Source organism: Vanacampus margaritifer, chromosome 7 (assembly GCF_051991255.1).
Source record: "Vanacampus margaritifer isolate UIUO_Vmar chromosome 7, RoL_Vmar_1.0, whole genome shotgun sequence".
Lineage (NCBI taxonomy): Eukaryota > Metazoa > Chordata > Actinopteri > Syngnathiformes > Syngnathidae > Vanacampus > Vanacampus margaritifer.
In genome coordinates this window covers 25,324,310-25,343,446 of record NC_135438.1, presented here as the reverse complement: position 1 = coordinate 25,343,446, position 19,137 = coordinate 25,324,310, and the positions used below count along the sequence as shown (strand labels likewise).

At 42.5% G+C, this 19,137-nt stretch overlaps 1 protein-coding gene across 4 annotated transcripts in view; it reads left to right on the top strand.

Annotated features, from left to right (window-relative positions):
* The window catches only part of glra3 (glycine receptor, alpha 3), a 118,449-nt gene that overhangs the window by 58,088 nt on the left and 41,224 nt on the right, over positions 1–19,137 (top strand). For all 4 annotated transcript variants that reach the window (XM_077570637.1, XM_077570640.1, XM_077570638.1 and 1 more), the window contains exon 3: positions 1,296–1,363. In XM_077570637.1, coding sequence (XP_077426763.1) covers positions 1,296–1,363 — 68 coding nt within the window. The remainder of the gene's footprint in view (positions 1–1,295; positions 1,364–19,137) is intronic.

Here is a 19,137-nt window from a genome sequence, read left to right as displayed (position 1 = left end):
TTATCAGTCTAAGTATTGCAATAGTTCAGATGGCAGATTGACGTTGTCAATAGCTGGCAAATGCAGCAGGCCCATGGTCCATGAAGCAGGCGTGACCGTTTCATTACTCTGTTTTGCATAATGTAGGAAAAACGATTTATGTGCACATGGATATTTATGTCCAAATGATACTCGAAAAATACGAGACTCACAATATTTTGGATGATATTAATTATTATGCATATGAATGAGACAACGCTTGCAACCTTAATAAAATCCAAGATAATGTGACTTGCACTCTAAAATTAACCTAGGAGGCATTCTTTTGGAATGTGGGAAGAAACTGATGTACTGGAGAAAACCCACACTGCCATGAAGAGAACATGCAGACTACAAACTGGAAGGCTGGAAGCCCACATACGAACCCACAATCTCTAAACTGTGCGGCAGTCGGCCAATGCACCTATTAATATCCAAATAGCTTAAATATTTTTCCCCTCTCAAACGTTTTTGAGATTTGGTCGGGGAAAATGTAGATTTTTTTTTCAAAGAAAAATTGCTGAGGATCAGCCCATTAATTAAAAAAAAAATGCAAGATGGTGCTTACAAAAAATGTACAAACCGAGATGCCAATGGAAATACCAACTTCTTGCTAGAGTAAGAACAATAATCTCTGAATTTGTAGAGCAAAAATATGAGAAGCACACCTTTTGCTGAAAAATAGACTGATTTTGTTTGGTGCCATCTTTGCCTGTGACTCCTTGGCCTTACATTACATAATTGTGGACAAGCCCGCACCTGAATGACATTCTTGCAGATTAATTTACTCTAGTTCATCAGACTAGCACCTCAGTGATAACTTTTGAGCTAAATCACAGCAGGTTGCAGGTAATTCCTTTCAAAATAAAAATGGCAAGTTCAATGATAAAATGGGCAGACCATACATCACGTTCATGTACCCAAAAGTAGGACCTTAGGAGAAAGTACTCAGTGAAGCGCCACTCGAGCAGGCCATTGTTTATTCAAATAATTGGGGTTTGTATACTTTATACCATTGGTGCCCAAGTCTGGTCCTCGAGAGCCCCTGCCTGCTTTCCATGTTTCTCTCCTGCAGCGCAGCTGAATCTAATGATCAGCTAATCAGCAAGCTTTGCAGAAGCCTCATAACGATCGTGATCATGAATCAGGTGTGTTAGTGGAGAGAAACATGGAAAACATGCTGGATATTGGCTCTCGAGGACCGAACTTGGTCACCCCTGCTTTATACTAATATATTACAATACGGCCATATAATAATTCTAATTCTCCCTTTACAGGTCCTCCAGTCAATGTCTCCTGTAACATTTTCATCAACAGCTTTGGTTCCATTGCTGAAACCACCATGGTATGTATGTACTACATAATAATGAACATACAGTAAATGTGTGCCCCCATTTATCTACTTGGAACAATACTGGATATACGCAACAAGCAATGTCCGTCCCCAAAAAGTGTTCGACATGGACATGGACGCACGATTGAATACAAGGTAGTCTCCAATTGCCCAGGTCCTATATTCTAAAAAGAGTTGGGTCAAAAGTAACCCAATTATGGATAAAAAATGGACTAGGTTGTTTTATACAAAATTCAAGAAATGGCTCGTTAGAACGGCAAGGGTTTGGGGAACACGAGCATGTTCTCATTTTTTTAATCGGATGAAAAATAACCAGATGAGAGCAGGTTGAAAACTTATGATTTATCAGAAATGAAGAGCGAAAGGCGCCTGAATTTAACATGGAAGAGATAGGTGAGTTGGTCCGACTTGTCCGAGCTAAAAGTGAAAATAACGTTACTAAATGACACCTTAGCCAAATAAAAGTTAGTTTGTCTGAAAGAAGACACTCGTGACTACAAAATGTGAGAATTTGACGTCTAGTGAGAAAAGATTGTGGCCATGGTGACGACTTGAAGTGAAACTTTTGACTTTTGGCAAGAGATTTGTTGCTTCCCGGCACTCTAGCTAATTACCAAACAGAGTGTGTTAAAATGCTATATGACTCACTGACTTTGAACCCGCACAGAGGGGAGAGCTTTCATTCCTTAAAAAAGATTTCGACACTGAGCTAAAGATGGGAAAAATTCCTACAAAATGAGCTAAAATTCGTATCGGTCGGATAACGTATGCGTGCACAGCGTGTCTTGGAAAAAGGTGCTTGATGTGTGATTTTTTCTTTCCATTTCCCATTCATTCCTATGGCACTTTTTGGGGTAGTTTTTGGGGTATTGCGTCGCCATGGTAAGTGGGAATTCCTAGAAAAATAATGCCGCACCGAGTCAGATCGAGCCGCATCGTTTGATACCTCATTTGTCCCGGTGCGATCTACGGTACGGGCCGCATTCTTGCGGAAAAATCCGTGGAAGATTAAATAATAATAACGGCAATAAACCACTGTCCTAGGTAGAATAACAATATGAACTAGAAAAATTCCCGCGGAAATTTTGAATGGGACTGCTGACTCTTTGGTAATGAGCTGAACAGTTTAAAATTTAAACCACTGGAATCGCTCAAGAAATGTGGAATTGCTGACTCTTGCAAGGTGGAAACACGCATGTATGTAGTACTTGTAGACATAGTAGTAGTAGTATAGTAGTAAGTAGTAAGCAAGTACAAACAGAAGTAGTAGTATTAGTAGTACTTGTAGTAATTTTAGTAGTAGTCAATTGGCTAAGATGGCCGCCGACCCGGGTGGGCGAGGGGGAGAGAGTCCTTGCCGTACCTAATTAATTGGCCAAGATGGCCGCCGCCCTGGGCGAGCGTAGTGGCGAGAATCCTGGGCGTACCTAATAAATTGGCCAAGATGGCCGGCGACCCGGGTGGGCAAGGGGGAGAGAGTCCTTGCCGTACCTAATTAATTGGCCAAGATGGCCGCCGCTCTGGGTGGGCAGAGTGGGGATTAATTAGGTACACACCTAATTAATTGGCTAAAATGGCCGCCGCCCTGGGCGAGCGGAGTGGCGGGAATCCTGGGCGTACCTAATAAATTGGCCAAGATGGCCGCCGCCCTGAGCGAGCGTAGTGGCAAGAATCCTGGGTGTACCTAATTAATTGGCCAAGATGGCCGCGGCCCTGGGCGAGCGTAGTGGCGAGAATCCTGGGTGTACCTAATTAATTGGCCAAGATGGCCGCCGCCCTGGGCGAGCGGAGTGGCAAGAATCCTGGGCGTACCTAATCAATTGGCCAAGATGGCCTCCGCCCACCTTGGTGTACCTAATTAATTGGCCAAAATGGCCGCCCCCCTGGGTGGGCAGAGTGGCGATAATCCAGGGTGTACCTAATCAATTGCCAATCCATTACATTTAATAGAAAAAATAAAAATAATAATAATAATGTGTTATTTATTATTTATTTATGTGTTAGTTATCCGCAAGCAGTCCCATAACTAGAAAAATTCCCGCGGAAATTTTGAATGGGACTGCTGACTCTTTGGTAATGAGCTGAACAGTTTAAAATTTAAACCACTGGAATCGCTCAAGAAATGTGGAAGTTAACCATAATCAACATCAACTAAAAGTATCTCACTGTCCCTGAAAACGTATTTAAAAAAATGTAAATGAGCTGAACAGTTTAAAATTTAAATGACTGGAATCGGTAAAGAAATGTGTAAATTAACCATAATCTAAAAATATGTCACTGTCACTTTAAGAGCACATACATTTTTGACTTGGAGCCGTCACGCGCCCCACATTCCATTAAGATTGCATGAGAGAAGCACCCCTTCAACAAAAGCCTCTCACGACTTAACAGTTGAAGATACAGATTCAAGAAATGGCACGTTAGAACGGCAAGGGTTTGGGGAACACGAGCATGTTCTCATTTTCTTAATCGGATAAAAAATGACCAAATGAGAGCAGTTTGAAAACTTATGATTTATCAGAAATGGAGAGAGGAAGGCGCCTGAAATTAACATGTAAAAGACAGGCGAATTAGTCCGACTTCTCTTGCTTAAGGTGAAAATAAAGGTACTAAATGACACCTTAGCCAAATAAAAGGTAGTTTGTCTGAAAGAAGACACTCGTGACTACAAAATGTGAGAATTTGATGTCTAGTGAGCAAAGATTGTGGCCATGGTGACGAGTTGAAGTGACGTCACGCACCCACATTGCATTGAGATTGAATGAGAGACGCACACCTCAAAGAAGAGCCTCTCACGACTTAACGGTTGAAGATACAGATTCAAGAAATGGCTCGTTAGAACGGCAAGGGTTTGGGGAACACGAGCATGTTCTCATTTTCTTAATCGGATAAAAAATGACCAAATGAGAGCAGGTTGAAAACTTATGATTTATCAGAAATGGAGAGAGGAAGGCGCCTGAAATTAACATGGCAGAGATAGGCGAGTTGGTCCGACTTGTCCGAGCTTAAAGGGAAAATAAAGGTACTAAATGACACCTTAGCCAAATAAAAGTTAGTTTGTCTGAAAGAAGACGCTCGTGACTACAAAATGTGAGAATTTGACGTCTAGTGACAAAAGATTGTGGCCATGGTGACGAGTTGAAGTGAAATTTTTTCAAATACATTAATTGGTTCCCGGCACTGGATGGCTAATTAGCCAACAGAGTGTGTGAGAAAGCTAATTCAGTCACTGTCTTTGAACCCGCACAGGGGGGGGAGCTTTCATTCCTTAAAAAAGATTTCGACACTGAGCTAAAGATGGGAAAAATTCCTACAAAATGAGCTAAAATTCGTATCGGTCGGATAACGTATGCGCGCACAGCGTGTCTTGGAAAAAGGTGCTTGATGTGTGATCTTCTCTTCCCTTTTCCCATTCATTCCCAATGGGGAGTTAATTTGGGAGTTTTTTGGGAATAGCGTCGCCATGGTAACTGGGAATTCTTAGAAAAATAATAGCGCAGCGAGTCAGATCGAGCCGCCTCGTTTGATACCTCATTTGTGCCGGTGCGATGTACGGTACGGGCCGCATTTTAGCGGAAAAATCGCTGGAATAATAAATTTAAAAAAAATAAAATAAACCACTGTCCTAGGTAGGATAACAATATGTGCCTGCTTGCAAGCAAGCAGCAGCGACCGCAAGCAGTCCCATAATAACACCAATAAACCACTGTCCTAGGTAGAATAACAATATGTGCCTGCTTGCAAGCAAGCAGTCCCATAATAATAAACCACTGTCCTAGGTAGAATAACAATATGTGCCTGCTTGCAAGCAAGCAGTCCCATAATAACGCCAATAAACCACTGTCCTAGGTAGAATAACAAGCGGCTGCTTGCTCCGCAAGCAGTCCCATAATAATAAACCACTGTCCTAGGTAGAATAACAATATGTGCCTGCTTGCAAGCAGTCCCATAATAACAATATGTGCCTGCTTGCTCCGCAAGCAGTCCCATAATAAACCCATTTCCTAGGTAGAATAACAATATGTGCCTGCTTGCTCCGCCGGAGCAGCAGCAGCTTCCGCAAGCAGTCCCATAATAAACCCCTTTTTCTAGGATAGTAATATGTGCTGCTTGCTACGCTCAGCAGTCCCATAATGACCGACGCCACCAGGGCCGGACAGGGACTCATTTTCAGCCCTGGCACGGTGGCTGATTGGTTAGCACGTCCGCCTCCCAGTGCAGTGGACGTGAGATTGAGTCCGGGCTTCGTACGCCCACATTCCAAAGACATGCATGTCAGGTTAATTGAACTCTCCAAATTGTCCATAGGTGTGATTGTGAGTGTGGGTGGTTGTTCGTCTCTGTGTGCCCTGCGATTGTCTAGCAACCAGTTCAGGGTGTACTGAAGAGGAATAAAATTATTTGCCCTCTTTGCGTGTTCCAAAAATATCAAGACAGATTTAATGAAAGAAAAAAACACCTTTGCAAAAATTATTTAATCTAACAGAGATCTCTGGACATCGTGACAGGCTCCAAACATCACATAACAGGTGGAATTTCAGAGTGCCGAATGTGTCTCTTCCGCGTGTAAAATGGCTTCTTATAGTTAAACAGACCGCCTCTCTTTCATTTGTAGACAAAACATACTCTCTTGGTACTTTTCCGTGAGCGATGGCGAAAACAGAGTCAGGGTCAGGTGTGTGTGTTCGAGACAGATTCTGTTCTCAAGGACCAAATGTGTGTTTTCGCACAGAACACTGAGAAGGAATTTTTTAGACCAAACAATATGTTCCAGCTTAAGGTCAAATTATACTGAGTTCAACACTACCTCACATCTACAAAACATTTCGACATGGTTAATATAAAGAATTAAAATGTTAATAATGTATAACAATGGTTAATATATGAAAATAAAGAATTTAAATGTTAATAATATCTAACAGTACCCCGCCTACTGCTCGAAGCCAGCTCGGATAGGCTCCAGCACCTCCCGCGACCTATATATATATATATATATATATATATATATATAATGGCCTGTAAGAGGAATTGGACTTACAGTTGACTGACAATGATACAATTTAAGATGGCGTGGATACTCTTTTTTTACGGGTTGATTTTAAAACAAGCAAATTTGAAACGAATGTGTGGGCTCCTGCCTCCCCAGTCCCGCCCCTCCAGATGGCCCAGTCCGAGCCTGGATGCCACTATGGTACATTCCATCCCATAACGGTGCACAATGGCACAAACACCCCTTTCTAGATGCAGCCATCTACGTAGATACCAAAAGACAGAAAATGCCACCAATGCCACAGTTAGACTGCGTTTTACAATTGACTTGCACTGGAAATGAAAATGGGGTTTATAATGTGAAATGTGATCGACGGGCTAACGGAAATTATCATAGCTGTTATGGTAATTATTAGGGATGGGACAAGCTCCTGTATATGCGAATTTGTGGGATTAAAACACCACAAGATTTTTCGTCTGCGCAGCAAGAGATCTGAGTGGAAACGTTAGAAATTCGAAAAGTATTAAGCAGTGCTGCGGTCCCCCATCTGTATCCCGGCCGCGCCACCATGCCCCCCCATTTTTTTTTTTTTATGCACCACACACACTCACTGACACGTCTGGGAAGCAGGTGGATCGGCCGAGGCGGGGGGATATCCTTTCCCTCTGCTCCATCTCACCTGCTCCCAATTTTAATGCACCACACACACACACACACACACACACACACACACACACACACACACACACACACACACACACACACACACACACACACTTGTATATACACTGGGTGGGGTCACATCCACGCACATCCACGGTGTAGGGGTAGAGTTCGCTAGTCGGTGAGCTGGCGAACTCAGTAACAGGGTTAGCTTCCCCGTTGGGCCTGGGGTTCGGCGGTGCCACCCGTCTCCCAGTGCTGCTGGGGGTGGGGGTGGGGGGTTGTCTTGGGTTTTGGGGGCCTGTGGGCGGATAGGGCTGGGTTGTGGTGTGTGTGGGTGGTGGGCGTGTGTGTGTGGGGGCAGTGGGCCGATGGGGTGCCTGGCGGGCTTGCCATGCCCCGTTCTGCTGCGTTGGGCCTGGGGTGCGGGCCGTGTTGGGGTGGGGAGCTCTCCTGGCTCCTGGGCTTCTCTCCGGCTGATGGTCCCTGCGGGGTCCGGGGGTTGTGCCTAGGCGCTGCCATGGCCTGGGAGGCCCTGTTGGGTTGTGCTTGCTCTGTCCTGGCCGGGGTCGACAGCTTCCCTCTTGGGTGGAGGTTTTCATGCATGTCAGATCCACCACACCAGAATCTATCGAAATTCAAACACAATCTGCTTCTTCCCTGGTCATTGAATGATGGAGGCTGATGTCTGTGGATCTCACTCTGCATCATCTATCCTTCCTTCCTTCCCTCAGTCTTTCCTTTGGTCTCTTGAGGTCTCCCTAATTTGTTGGAATTTAGATGTTTCTGGGGTTGGTGAAAGATTCTGGTTGGTAACCCGGTGGGTAGTAGGTGATGTCTGGTCGGTGCTGGATTTCACTTTCCTTTCTTTTCTTTGATCCTTCTTCGGGTCTCATGACAACCTCACGACTCTAGCTGGATTCTGAAGCATTCGGTTTAGATGAACGGTATGGGATTTTTAATAGGTTTATTAATTAATGAGTACACACGCACACACATACACACATACTCACGCCGATATACAAAAAAAAAAGAAAAAGAGAAAAAAAAAAAGAGCAATGATGATGACAAGTCGAATCGGTAAGATTAACGAATGAACAATACTGAGCACTCTCTCAGAAAAAAAAGAATATTCAATAGCTGCAGCCTAAAAACTATTCGGCAGAGGAAAGTTCCCAGCTGCAGCTGTTATTGCAGCAGCATTAGTTGAGTTTAGTGCAGTTTGTATTGTAATCCCTGATAATTGATAATGAACTATTCTGGATTGATATGGTCAAACACTTCCTAGAAGTATGTATGATGTTCCAAAAGGAAGAAATAGAGTCATAAACTGTGACCAGAAACAATACTGCACAGAAATAATGACAGAGAGAAACAGAAAGTGATTAAAATGAGAAGCGACAGTCAAGCAGACAGGAATAGCAGATGTGCAGTCAAGACATTTAGTAGCTCTGACAGCAAATACTTTTAGGTGGCATGAACTCACAGCGCACAGACTCAAAGTTGTGTTGTACATCTATATATTGAATACCACCGCATACATCACATATTTGATAGTACCAATGAGTCTGACCTCAAGTACTGTATCACGATAAAATAAATTGTATTGTTTGCAGAAGAAAATTACTGTTTTGGCAGCCAATAAATTACTACAAAATAGGTCAAATTAGTCAAAATCTATATTCTTATAGTTACACTTAAGTGTGTGTGTGTGTGTGTGTGTGTGTGTGTGTGTGTGTGTGTGTGTGTGTGTGTGTGTGTGTGTGTGTGTGTGTGTGTGTTGAGAGGGAGATGGGCAGGGTCAGTGGTTGCTCAGTAATTAGTGCATAATTATCAACCAAAACACTTTTTGGGTTTCTTCAATTTGATCTCAAAATAACAAAATAAAAGTAAACATAGCGACTGCATTAAGTTTGAGAAGGGGCCGAAGGAAGTAAAATCGTATCTTGCCCTTCCGCCTACTTACAAGCCAAACCATTCTCTCTGAAATCTATAAATAATAAATTATAATAGATAAATAAATAAATTGAAAATAATTGAAAATAAATAAATCAAATTTTCTGACATTCTTATCCCATATAAACAAAATCAGCTTTCCAGCCCCGCATGCCCTTAAATGATCATTTAAAGCTGCTTAAATTCCTGAATACTGTATTATTAAATTTTTTTATTTATTCATCAAGACCATTCCAGTTTTACCTCATAAACTGAGATGCACAATGCTGCCAAGACTAGTACGGACATTCAGATGCTTCATATTATGTTCCCCTTGTAAATAATAATGACCTTGTCTACCCATGACATTTTCTAAATATTTCGTAACCCTTTCTACTTCCACATTGCCAATTTCTGTATTGATTTCTGTGTTTATTTTACGATTTCCAAATGGACATATTTTCAATTTCAAAGATATCTCATTTATGTTGAACCACTGTTTTTGTATGCATTTCAATTATAAACGCCTCTAAAAGCTGTTACTGACTAGGTGAGTTGGCATGTTGTCAAACACGTGGCAATTATTGATCGTATCTATTTTTCCTTGTTTTCAACCTGTTCCGGCCCTGCACAAGGCTACATAATGTTATGTTAGTAAGGTACATTAATATTATTGTAAGCCACTTATGACCCCAGATAAATAAAAATTAACGTAAAGTGACAGAGAACAATGTTTGTATAAGAATGTTTACATGACATAGGTTCTCACTTGTATTTTAGCCTTTTTTCCCCCCATTTTTCTTTCCTGCTCCGTCAACCACATTTGCCAAATACACTTTTCAGTTTCTTTGTATGAGAAGAATATGAAACTACAAAATAGGAGTATAGGTCTAGTTGGATTTTTTTTTTTATGTGCTTTGTACATTTGGTGTGCGCTACAGGGGTTAGAGCAGTTGTCAGTTGCTCATGCCGCTTAGATTGAACATTGCTTACATTAGCTAGGGTGGGGGGGTGCCGTGGTTGGGAGAATACATGAGGTAGTGTTAAGGGGGGGTTAGAATATCAGCAATTAAATATTGGCACTTATTATTATGTCAAATTGGGTTGGCGGCATCGGCTGAATGTACCTAAGAAAAGTAGAATAAAATAGTAATATATTCTTTTATTTTATTTTATTTTTTTAAACATGACGGGAACCGAACCTGTGACGTTGCACTTACGAGGTGAACGCTTTAACCCTTATTGCACAAATGAGTGCACATTGAGTTGAGTAAAATTTGTCTTTAGTTCTTACACGATTCACGGCAGCACTGGCAAGTTCCGGGTCACGACAAGATCCATACAAATGGCGGAAAAGGATACGGACCGTCCATTCTTATTCTGCAGTTCTCATTCTGCCAATCACATGAATATGGTGTATATAAGTATTGAGTTAGATTTCTTTTATTTCTAACATTTCTTGAAGGCACTGTCACTGGGGGACATTCCAAAGCACTTTTGTGCAGCTGTCACTCATGATTCCATGCCCCGCTCAGTTGATACCACGTCCCCATGTAAAATTCGAGTCAAAAGTCTGAAACAAAAACAAAAACGTTTTTGAAGCTAAAAAAAACTAAGATCTGAATCTAAAAAGAAAAAATGTGCAATTGAAAAAATAAGACCTCAAATGTCAAAATATATATGGAAGTGAAAAGTGAAAAATAGTGCATCAGGTGATTAATGATTACATGATTTGTAATTAATTAATAAATTTTAATCTCATATCTGCTAAAGGTCCCCAAATGAAGAATTTGAATTCTAGGACAGTACGAGAAATTCTTTTTTTAAACAAGGTACAAATCACTGCATTCTTGTTAATACTCCCGTCTTTGTAGTTGTTATAAATAAACTTGCCATTCAAATGTCCAAATAAGCTTTCCTCACTCTCCTGTGTCGCACTCGCGTCCATGTCTGTTCTCACCCTTCTTTTGACTAGTGGCGCAGGTAGGAAGTGACGTGTCGCTGCAGCCTACGGGTCACTCAAATTTCATACAGTATGCTTGCGCAGATTTCACTTCACATTCATGAAACTTGACTAAATTAATCCACAGGCGTCATTAGCATCCATTAGGCAAGGGTCATTGCCGAGTTGGCCAAAAGGGCAGGCCTATTAGTATTGAAATTAGAAAAGCCACATGCTAGAGCTGATCACACCTGAGTTTGGATGTTAATCCAAAACTGAGACACTTGGAGACAGTTATTGCCTTATTTGCAAATAAATGGTGGGACTAATCCAGCCACTGGGCTGCCCTTTGGGTATTCTATGCAGAAAAGCCAAATGGCTTCGCTGTGGGACTTCTAACGTTAAACGCAGTGATTTGTATCTTGTGTAAAAAATTTTTTTTTTTTTTTTAAATCCATAATGTCCTAGAACTTTAGCAGATATTTGATTAAAATCGATTAATTAATTAATTTCAAATCTGGTAATTAATTAGATTACTAATTGCCTGACAGCACTAGTTTTTACCAAAGCAATCATTAAATTACCAGAGCAATGAAGAGAAGTGAAGAAGCGTGTGCAGGCAGGCTGGAACAGGTGGAGAAAAGTGTCAGGTGTGATGTGTGATAGAGTTTCAGCTAAAATTAAAGGAAAGGTTTATCAAACTGGGGTGAGACCAGCGATGTTGTTTGATCTAGAGAAAGTGCCACTGAGGAAAAGACAGGAGGCAGAGCTAGAGGTGGCAGAGATGAAGATGCTGAGGTTCTCTTTGGAGTGACCAGGATGGATAGAATCAGCAATAAGTACATCAGAGGGACATCACATTTTAGAGGCTTTGAAGTTAAAGTCAGAGAGGCCAGACTGAAATGGTTTGGACATGTCCAGAGGAGAGATGGTGAGTATATTGGCAGAAGGATAGATGAAGGAGTTTCCAAATGCCAGGCAGGAGGAGGTCTAGAGGAAGACCAAAGAGGAAGCTTATGGATGTAGTTAAAGAGGACATGAAGGTAGTTGGTGTGAGAGCAGAGGATGCAGAGGACAGGGTTAGATGGAGGCAACTGATTTGCTGTGTCAACCCCTGAAGGGAAAAGCCGAAAAGAAAAGAAGAATCATTAAATCATATTATTTGTACTTGTTCTCTTTCTTAAAAATAGGTTTAGGGTGATTTTGGCTCACGTCTTTTTTACTTTAATGGCAGCTACTTTCAGGGGTTAAGGAAACTCCTCTGTAAAGTGAGCAAGTGATTATTTGCTACAGAAAACCTATAGCATAATACTCATGTTCGTAAGATGCTCTTGACATTCTTTTATTTATTTTCTTCTGGGTAGTCAATCATAAGTTAGGATTTGTTGAAGAAGACATATTATTGTCTTGGGTTTAGCAACAGATGAGTCCAGTGTATTTATAATACTGTAGCTCTAAGCTGTTGAGTGATTTGAAAACTTGTGAGCGGCATATGGCCAATAAGGGGATAACCGGTTATGAGGGTAAGTAAAAGGGTCAAGGCCAACAGTGAGATTTTGACTTTTTTGTTCATACTTTAAAGCAGTCCAAAGAAAGGAAAACTGAGTAACGTACAGGGTCCATATGTTACTTTAGGATTAAGACCGTTCTCTCCTCTTCACCATCTGTTTTATGATGCATCCACACTACTCGTTTCCTCTTGAGATACAGTAGGAGCCAGTGACATAACCTCATCACATCACTAACACGTTCAAATATGGATTACTGCCATAAGAGAAGGTACATTTTTAGCCGCAATAAAATTTGGCATTTTAATTTGATTAGAAATTAAATCAAGTCAATGCTACAATTTTAAGTAATCATAAAAAACGAGAGTACCTTTTTAGTGACAATTTTTGTGGAACACTTTTTGACCCTGAACGTGGAGACAAAAACAAGGGTGGCGATTTAAGGTTAATATTAAATATCTAATGTAAGTCACACATGCACATGCAAACATGCACACACCGAAGGCTTAGAGCCAGGTTTGGTCTGCACACGCTATCTATGTTAAACAGATTTACTGCTGTTAGACTCTCTTTTTTCAATTGCTCACGCAATCCCTCTTAATCCAGTCTATGTGTGTGCGAGCAGAGCACACAGGGAGAAATTACAATGTTACAGGTTTGTCTGTAGAGAAGAACAGTTTAAGTAAAAACATGTACACATTTGTTGATTTGTTGCTCACAGTAACTGCAGTCTGTCTATTCAGTGGTGATGTAAGGTAACATTCATATTTCTTCATTTTGGCTACCACCAAAAATTGTCAGTGCTACAATTAATAACGGAAGTTATAAGGAAATATTGTATGTAGATGTGAACACATCTGTTGAAAAAAGAAAACTATAAATATATAAATATATGGACAGTCACTCATTTAAGATTACAGTTTGATAGGAAAATAATAACTGGTATTATTTTACACACAAATTATATTAGAATAAGTTGCTAAAGCAATTTAATTGTACAGAACTGGCACCAAATATCATTTTACAAACTATAGGCCCATTTCACTACTTCCACAATTCTCAAAAATATTCAAAAAACAGTTCAACAAAAGGGTAGATTTGTATTTAGTTAAGTAAAAGTTTACTATCAGAATTTTCTTTTCATATAGTTTTAAAGAAAATTTAAGAAAAATGTAAACAAAAAGTTTTAAAGAAAGATTTAGAGGTAATTGATCAACAACACATGCAATTAGAGAAACAATTGAAATAATAACAGATGCAAGAGACAATAAAGAAACATGTAAATTTATTCATTGTCTTAAACAAAAACATTTGACACCATTAATCATGGCATGTTACTAAATTATCCCAAATTGGTATTGGGGCATTGTATGGGAGTGGATTAAAAGTTATTTAGATATGTAAGCAATAATGTGCTAATTTGCAATCACTGCTCATCATTCTTGAATATTACTTGTGGTGTCCCCCAGGGTTCGTTATTGGGGCCCAAATTATTAATTATATACATCAATGACATGTGCAATGTGTTAGAAACAATGAATTTGGTACCTTTTGCTGCTGATACAAGTATTTTTTGTTCAGATGCTGATCTAATTCTAAGTCCATGACGGCAAACAGTAGACAAGGTATTGAACATGCTTAAAATGCAAAATTTATATTATTTGTAAACCACATGACAGGCACTGATTCACATAAAAATAAATGTGGTTAAAATTAGACAAAATTAATTTTGTCAGGGTCATAATTGATTAGAAAATTAACTAAAAACACATATTGGGCATGTCCAATCCAAAAAAGCAAACAAATATTGCAGTCATTAACAATGCCAAGGACAGTTTTGAATATAACTAACTCCATACGCTGTACTGTTCCCTAGTTTTACCATATTTACAATATTCTGCTGAAGTCTGGAGAAACAACTACAAAGCCTTCTACAAAAAAGAGCCGTTTGTGTGTTTTGTATCTCTCTCTCTATCTCTCTATGTCTCATTGACTCTCAATAAAATCCAACTCCCTTTGAGACCAAATTGAATATCATTAGTCATTACCAATTATTAGATTCCTCAGCGATACTCATTACGTACCACCTGTCATCAAAGATCACATCTCATTAACTTTCTGCATCACTGATAATTAACAAACTGTTACATTGTGATGGAATCACATTCACATCAAATGTCTGAAGATAAATCTGCAAAATTGAATTACAGAGAGTGGAAACATTTTAATGAAGCAGATCAGAGTACAGCTCTGTAAACGGAAATGGCGTGCAAGAACATTACAATCCAATTGTTCAAATTACAAAATAGTATTGTACATGTAGATGAAACTGACATGTTTAATTGTGCAAAATTATCATTCTCAATCAAAGAGTATCTGCAAAAAATATTTTTAAGTGAAGCTACTTACAGCCCAATTTACAAAAGTTTTGCCTGTGTAAAAACAGTAACCTTGCTAGCAAGCTGAATTCTCACAGTATTTGTTACATACATCATACATCTTGTATTGCTCCCAATGATACATTCGCAAATCAGGCGTTGTTTAGAGCGGGATATGCAGCTGTGACGAAACCAGGAAGCGCTGATGCCGGGGGAAACAAACCTAACATAGAGGAATGGACGCTGCAATTAATTCTGTTCTCGCAGAATTAACAGCGAGAAGCGTTTCGTGCATTTTTAGCTGGTAAAGATGTTCGTGCTTTTTTTTTCTTTCCCAAAACGAGACTGAAGACATTTTCATCCGTTGCCGTGATTGGTCAAAACAAACGTGCATAAGATGCTGCATCGTCCAAATTAGCTCAAAGTATTGTACAGCAAGTCCCTCCTTTCCCAAACGTATCTGCTGAGTGAAGTTCCAGATTGATCATGTGAAGAACTCCCTTGAGTGAATCACAATTATCAATCTACAAAAACAGGTGCAAATTTGAATGCGCACCCAAACAGATGGAAGCTAATCTACTAACAGTGTGAACCCACAATTGTGCCTGCCAAATGCAGTAAATTGCCATGCAATCCATTTTGTACATGCAAACAGATTAATTTAGCTCTCACACTTTGGTTTGTGTAACTTGAGATAAATTGTGATAGTGGAATGTGTGTCTTTAAAGGTGCATTGTGCCATTTAAAAAGGTAATGTTCTTTTTCTACATCATGCATGCTCCACCAATGCCCAGATGAGTACAAAGAGCCTTGACTGCATCTATCAGCTTTTATCTTCCCTTTATAGTATTGTGCGGACCCTGCACACTCCAGTTTCTTTGCGGAGGGTGCATACTCGCATGCGCACCATGAACGAGCCTGACACAGATGCTGCAGTTACGCTTTGGGCCAGAGTTGGCAGTCGCGAGTAAAAAAGTGACATGTCTGAAATGCAGGGGCAAACAGCACCTCTTGGCGTAACCAAGACAAAGCACAGGCAACAAGGATATTGGATATTTTCCGCTTTTGTAAACATTTTTAAAACACCAGAAACAAAATTGGTCATGACATATCGATTCAGGAATGCAGTTTTGGAGATTTCTGAATAAGTGCTGACTTGGAGCCAGTCACGAATTACAAAACTACTTTCCTTGTGTCTAGGTCAGCGTATTGTGACAATTGTCTAATGTCTATCCAAAAGCAGTTTTTTAGGTGTGCTAAGTTTGAAATGCAAAGTTATGCTTGATGGGCACTCAGGACGAGTTAAATCAAACAAAAACGTGTCTTTTATGCTGTTCTGGGCTTCATTAAAATTATTGGAGCGATATATTTCTTTTATGTAACTCAGTCATATGTTTGTCTTCTACTAACACTTGAACTTCATTTTGTGCTTGCACTGCTCTCCCAAATGTTCTATGATAAAAACCATTAGAGCGACCTTTACATCTGTTGTTAAAAGGGCGTGCCTTCTCAGAGTGAACACGCAATTTAGTGCCTGTTATTTTGGATCACAGCAAGTCAGGGCCCTGGACTCATGAATTAGAGGCGCTGCTTGTCTTTACTTCATGTTGGAAATTTGTGTAACTGATCAGTTCAGTACAACAAACAGCACAAGTTAGTGACATGCGGATCGTAAAAATAATAATAAGGGATGTTAGATGCCATTTTGTTTTTCAGACCGATACCAGTACGAGTACTCAACTCAAGTAGTTACCAATACCACTACTACTTTTGATACATAAAATAAAAACAATGACAACATTTTAAAGAAAGACCTATATATTCCAATATAGCATTTTTCCTTAATTAAATTTTGTATTATTTGTATTTCTAATTCCTGATCATAAAATACTGATACCTGGCATCTCTAATAATAATAATGAGAAGAGAAGTTTTTAGAACTTATATAGCGCTGTTCACAATACTCAGTTGATTTAAAGAAAATAAATATTGCTGCATTTTCTTTTTCTTTTTTTTCTTTGGGGAGAGCTCAGTATTGATCATTTGACATGTCATCATCATTGTTCTCCCTTTTTTTTTTCTTTTTTTTAATCTTTTTTTCTTTTTTGGTATGTGTGTGTGCGTGTGTGTGTGTGTGCGTGCGTGCGTGCGTGCGTGCGTGCGTGCGTGCGTGCGTACGTGTAAAAAAAAAAAAAGAATTCCCATACCGTTCACCTAAACCGAACACTTCAAAATCCAGCCAGAGTCGTGGGGCCGCCAGGAGACCCGAAGAGGGACCAAAGAAAAGAAAGAAAAGCGAAGCCCAGCACCGACCAGACACCACCCACCGGGCCACTAACCAGAGTCCTTCACCAACCCCACAGACATCTAAATTCCAACAAATCAGGGAGACCTCAAGGGCCCGAAGGAGAAACTGAGGAAAGGTAGAAAGGACAGACGAAGTAGAGTGAGATCCACAGACACCCGCCTCCACCGAATCAATGACCTGAGGGAGAAACAAATTGTGTCTGAGTTTCGATAGATGCTGGTGTGGTGGATCTGGCATGCATGAAAATCTCCACCAAAGAGGGGAGCCGTCGACCCCCGCCAGGACAGAGCAAGCGCAACACCTCAGGGCCCCCCAGGCCGCGGCAGCGCCAAAGGACGACCCCCGGGCCCCGCAGGGGCCACCGGCCGGAGAGCAAACCCAGGACCAGGAGCGCCCCCCACCCCAACGCGGCCCGCGCCCCCAACCCAACGCAGCAGGACGGGGCACTGCAGGCCCACCAGGCACCCCACCGGCCCACAACCCCCACTCCCCCCACGACCCCCCCCCCCCGCCATCCACCCCAACCCAGCCCCAACCGCCCCCAGGTCCCCAAATCCCCAGACACCCCCCACCCCGGCACCCCCACCACCACCACCCCCCAACCAAGCCGCCCCCGCCCCCACCACCACCCACCGACAGCCCCCGACCCCCAGACCCCGGGGACACACCGCACCCAGGCATCTGCGCCGAAGAGGGGCCGGGCAGCGGAGCGGAGAGGGCACCCGCGCCCACCCCACCCCCCCACCACGCGGAGGGACGGAACACCAGGGGCAGAAGGGGAGATGGGGGCACCGGAGGACGGGCGGCATCCCCGAACCCCAGCACAGGTGACCGCAGCACTGCTCCATGCTGCGGCCCGCCCCAACCGATGCCCCCAGTTGTGTGGTGCATTAAAATTGGAGGGGAGCTGCAGGGCGGAGACGGTGTCTCCACCCTACCCCACTCCCCCCCAAAGTGTGTTATGTGCCCTAAAATGTATTGTGCAAAACTAGTGCAGTGAGTTAAGAGGAGCGACCAGCTGGGCCCCCCCCAACCAGGCGGGGGGGGGCGCATCCGCCCACCAAGAGCCCACCCACCCCACCGGGACCCCGGCGGGGCTCGCCCCCCGGATGCCGGGGCCCGCCCGAAGTGCCCAGAGGTCCACCGGAGCGGGGCGGGCACAACACCGATCCCGCCCACTCTCCCGGCCCCCGGAGCGCCGAGACCCGGGCCACGGATGGAACCCCCGGCCTAGGGGAGGGGGAGGAGGGCGGACAGGGGAGGGGGAGGGGACGGGGGAAGGAGACGACAGGAAGGGCAGGAGGCAGCGGCAGGGCCGCAGAGAGAGGGGGAGAGGAGGAGGAAGGGCGACGAGGGAGAAGGGACAGGGAGGCGGAGGACGGGCGGGGAGAGGCGAAGAGGGAGAGGAAGGGGGAGGGGAGAGGGAACCATGGGGCACCCCGGTGGCCCACAGGCCCCGACCCGCGTCGCCGGGCCCAGAGCGACGGACCGCGCCGGGGCGGCGCCGCCCCGAACACCAGGGAGAGCCCCGCAACACAGCACCCCCACGAGACCCAGGGAACGACCAAGACGCAGCCGCCACCCAGCAGCCAACAGAGGGGCAGACCCGCCCACGCCCAGCAAGGGGGGGACAGCACCTGTAGAGTTAGTCCCCTGGCATGCAGTGAATCCGAACATTAGCCCTTAGTGCCCATTGGAGGTGAATCTGCTCGATCCTGTTGGCAGCAACTGGGTTCCTGACTATAAAAATACAACCATTAGTTACAAACTGTCAAATGCAGAGACATCAATGTAAGTTATCACGATGTGGTGGCTCTCGCTAACAGGCGATATTATATATATTCTATATACGTAGACCATATTTCTATGAATTTTGATATTTGTTTTTTATTTGAGGCCGATATTTTTTCCATTAAAATGTGATTTATGAGGAGGTTAGACCATTGGTCGATATTCAGAGTTTGTTTATTTTTCCAGTTAACAAGAATTGTTTTTTTTGCGATAGTAAGGGCTACAAGTGTAGATTGAAATTGTTTGTGTG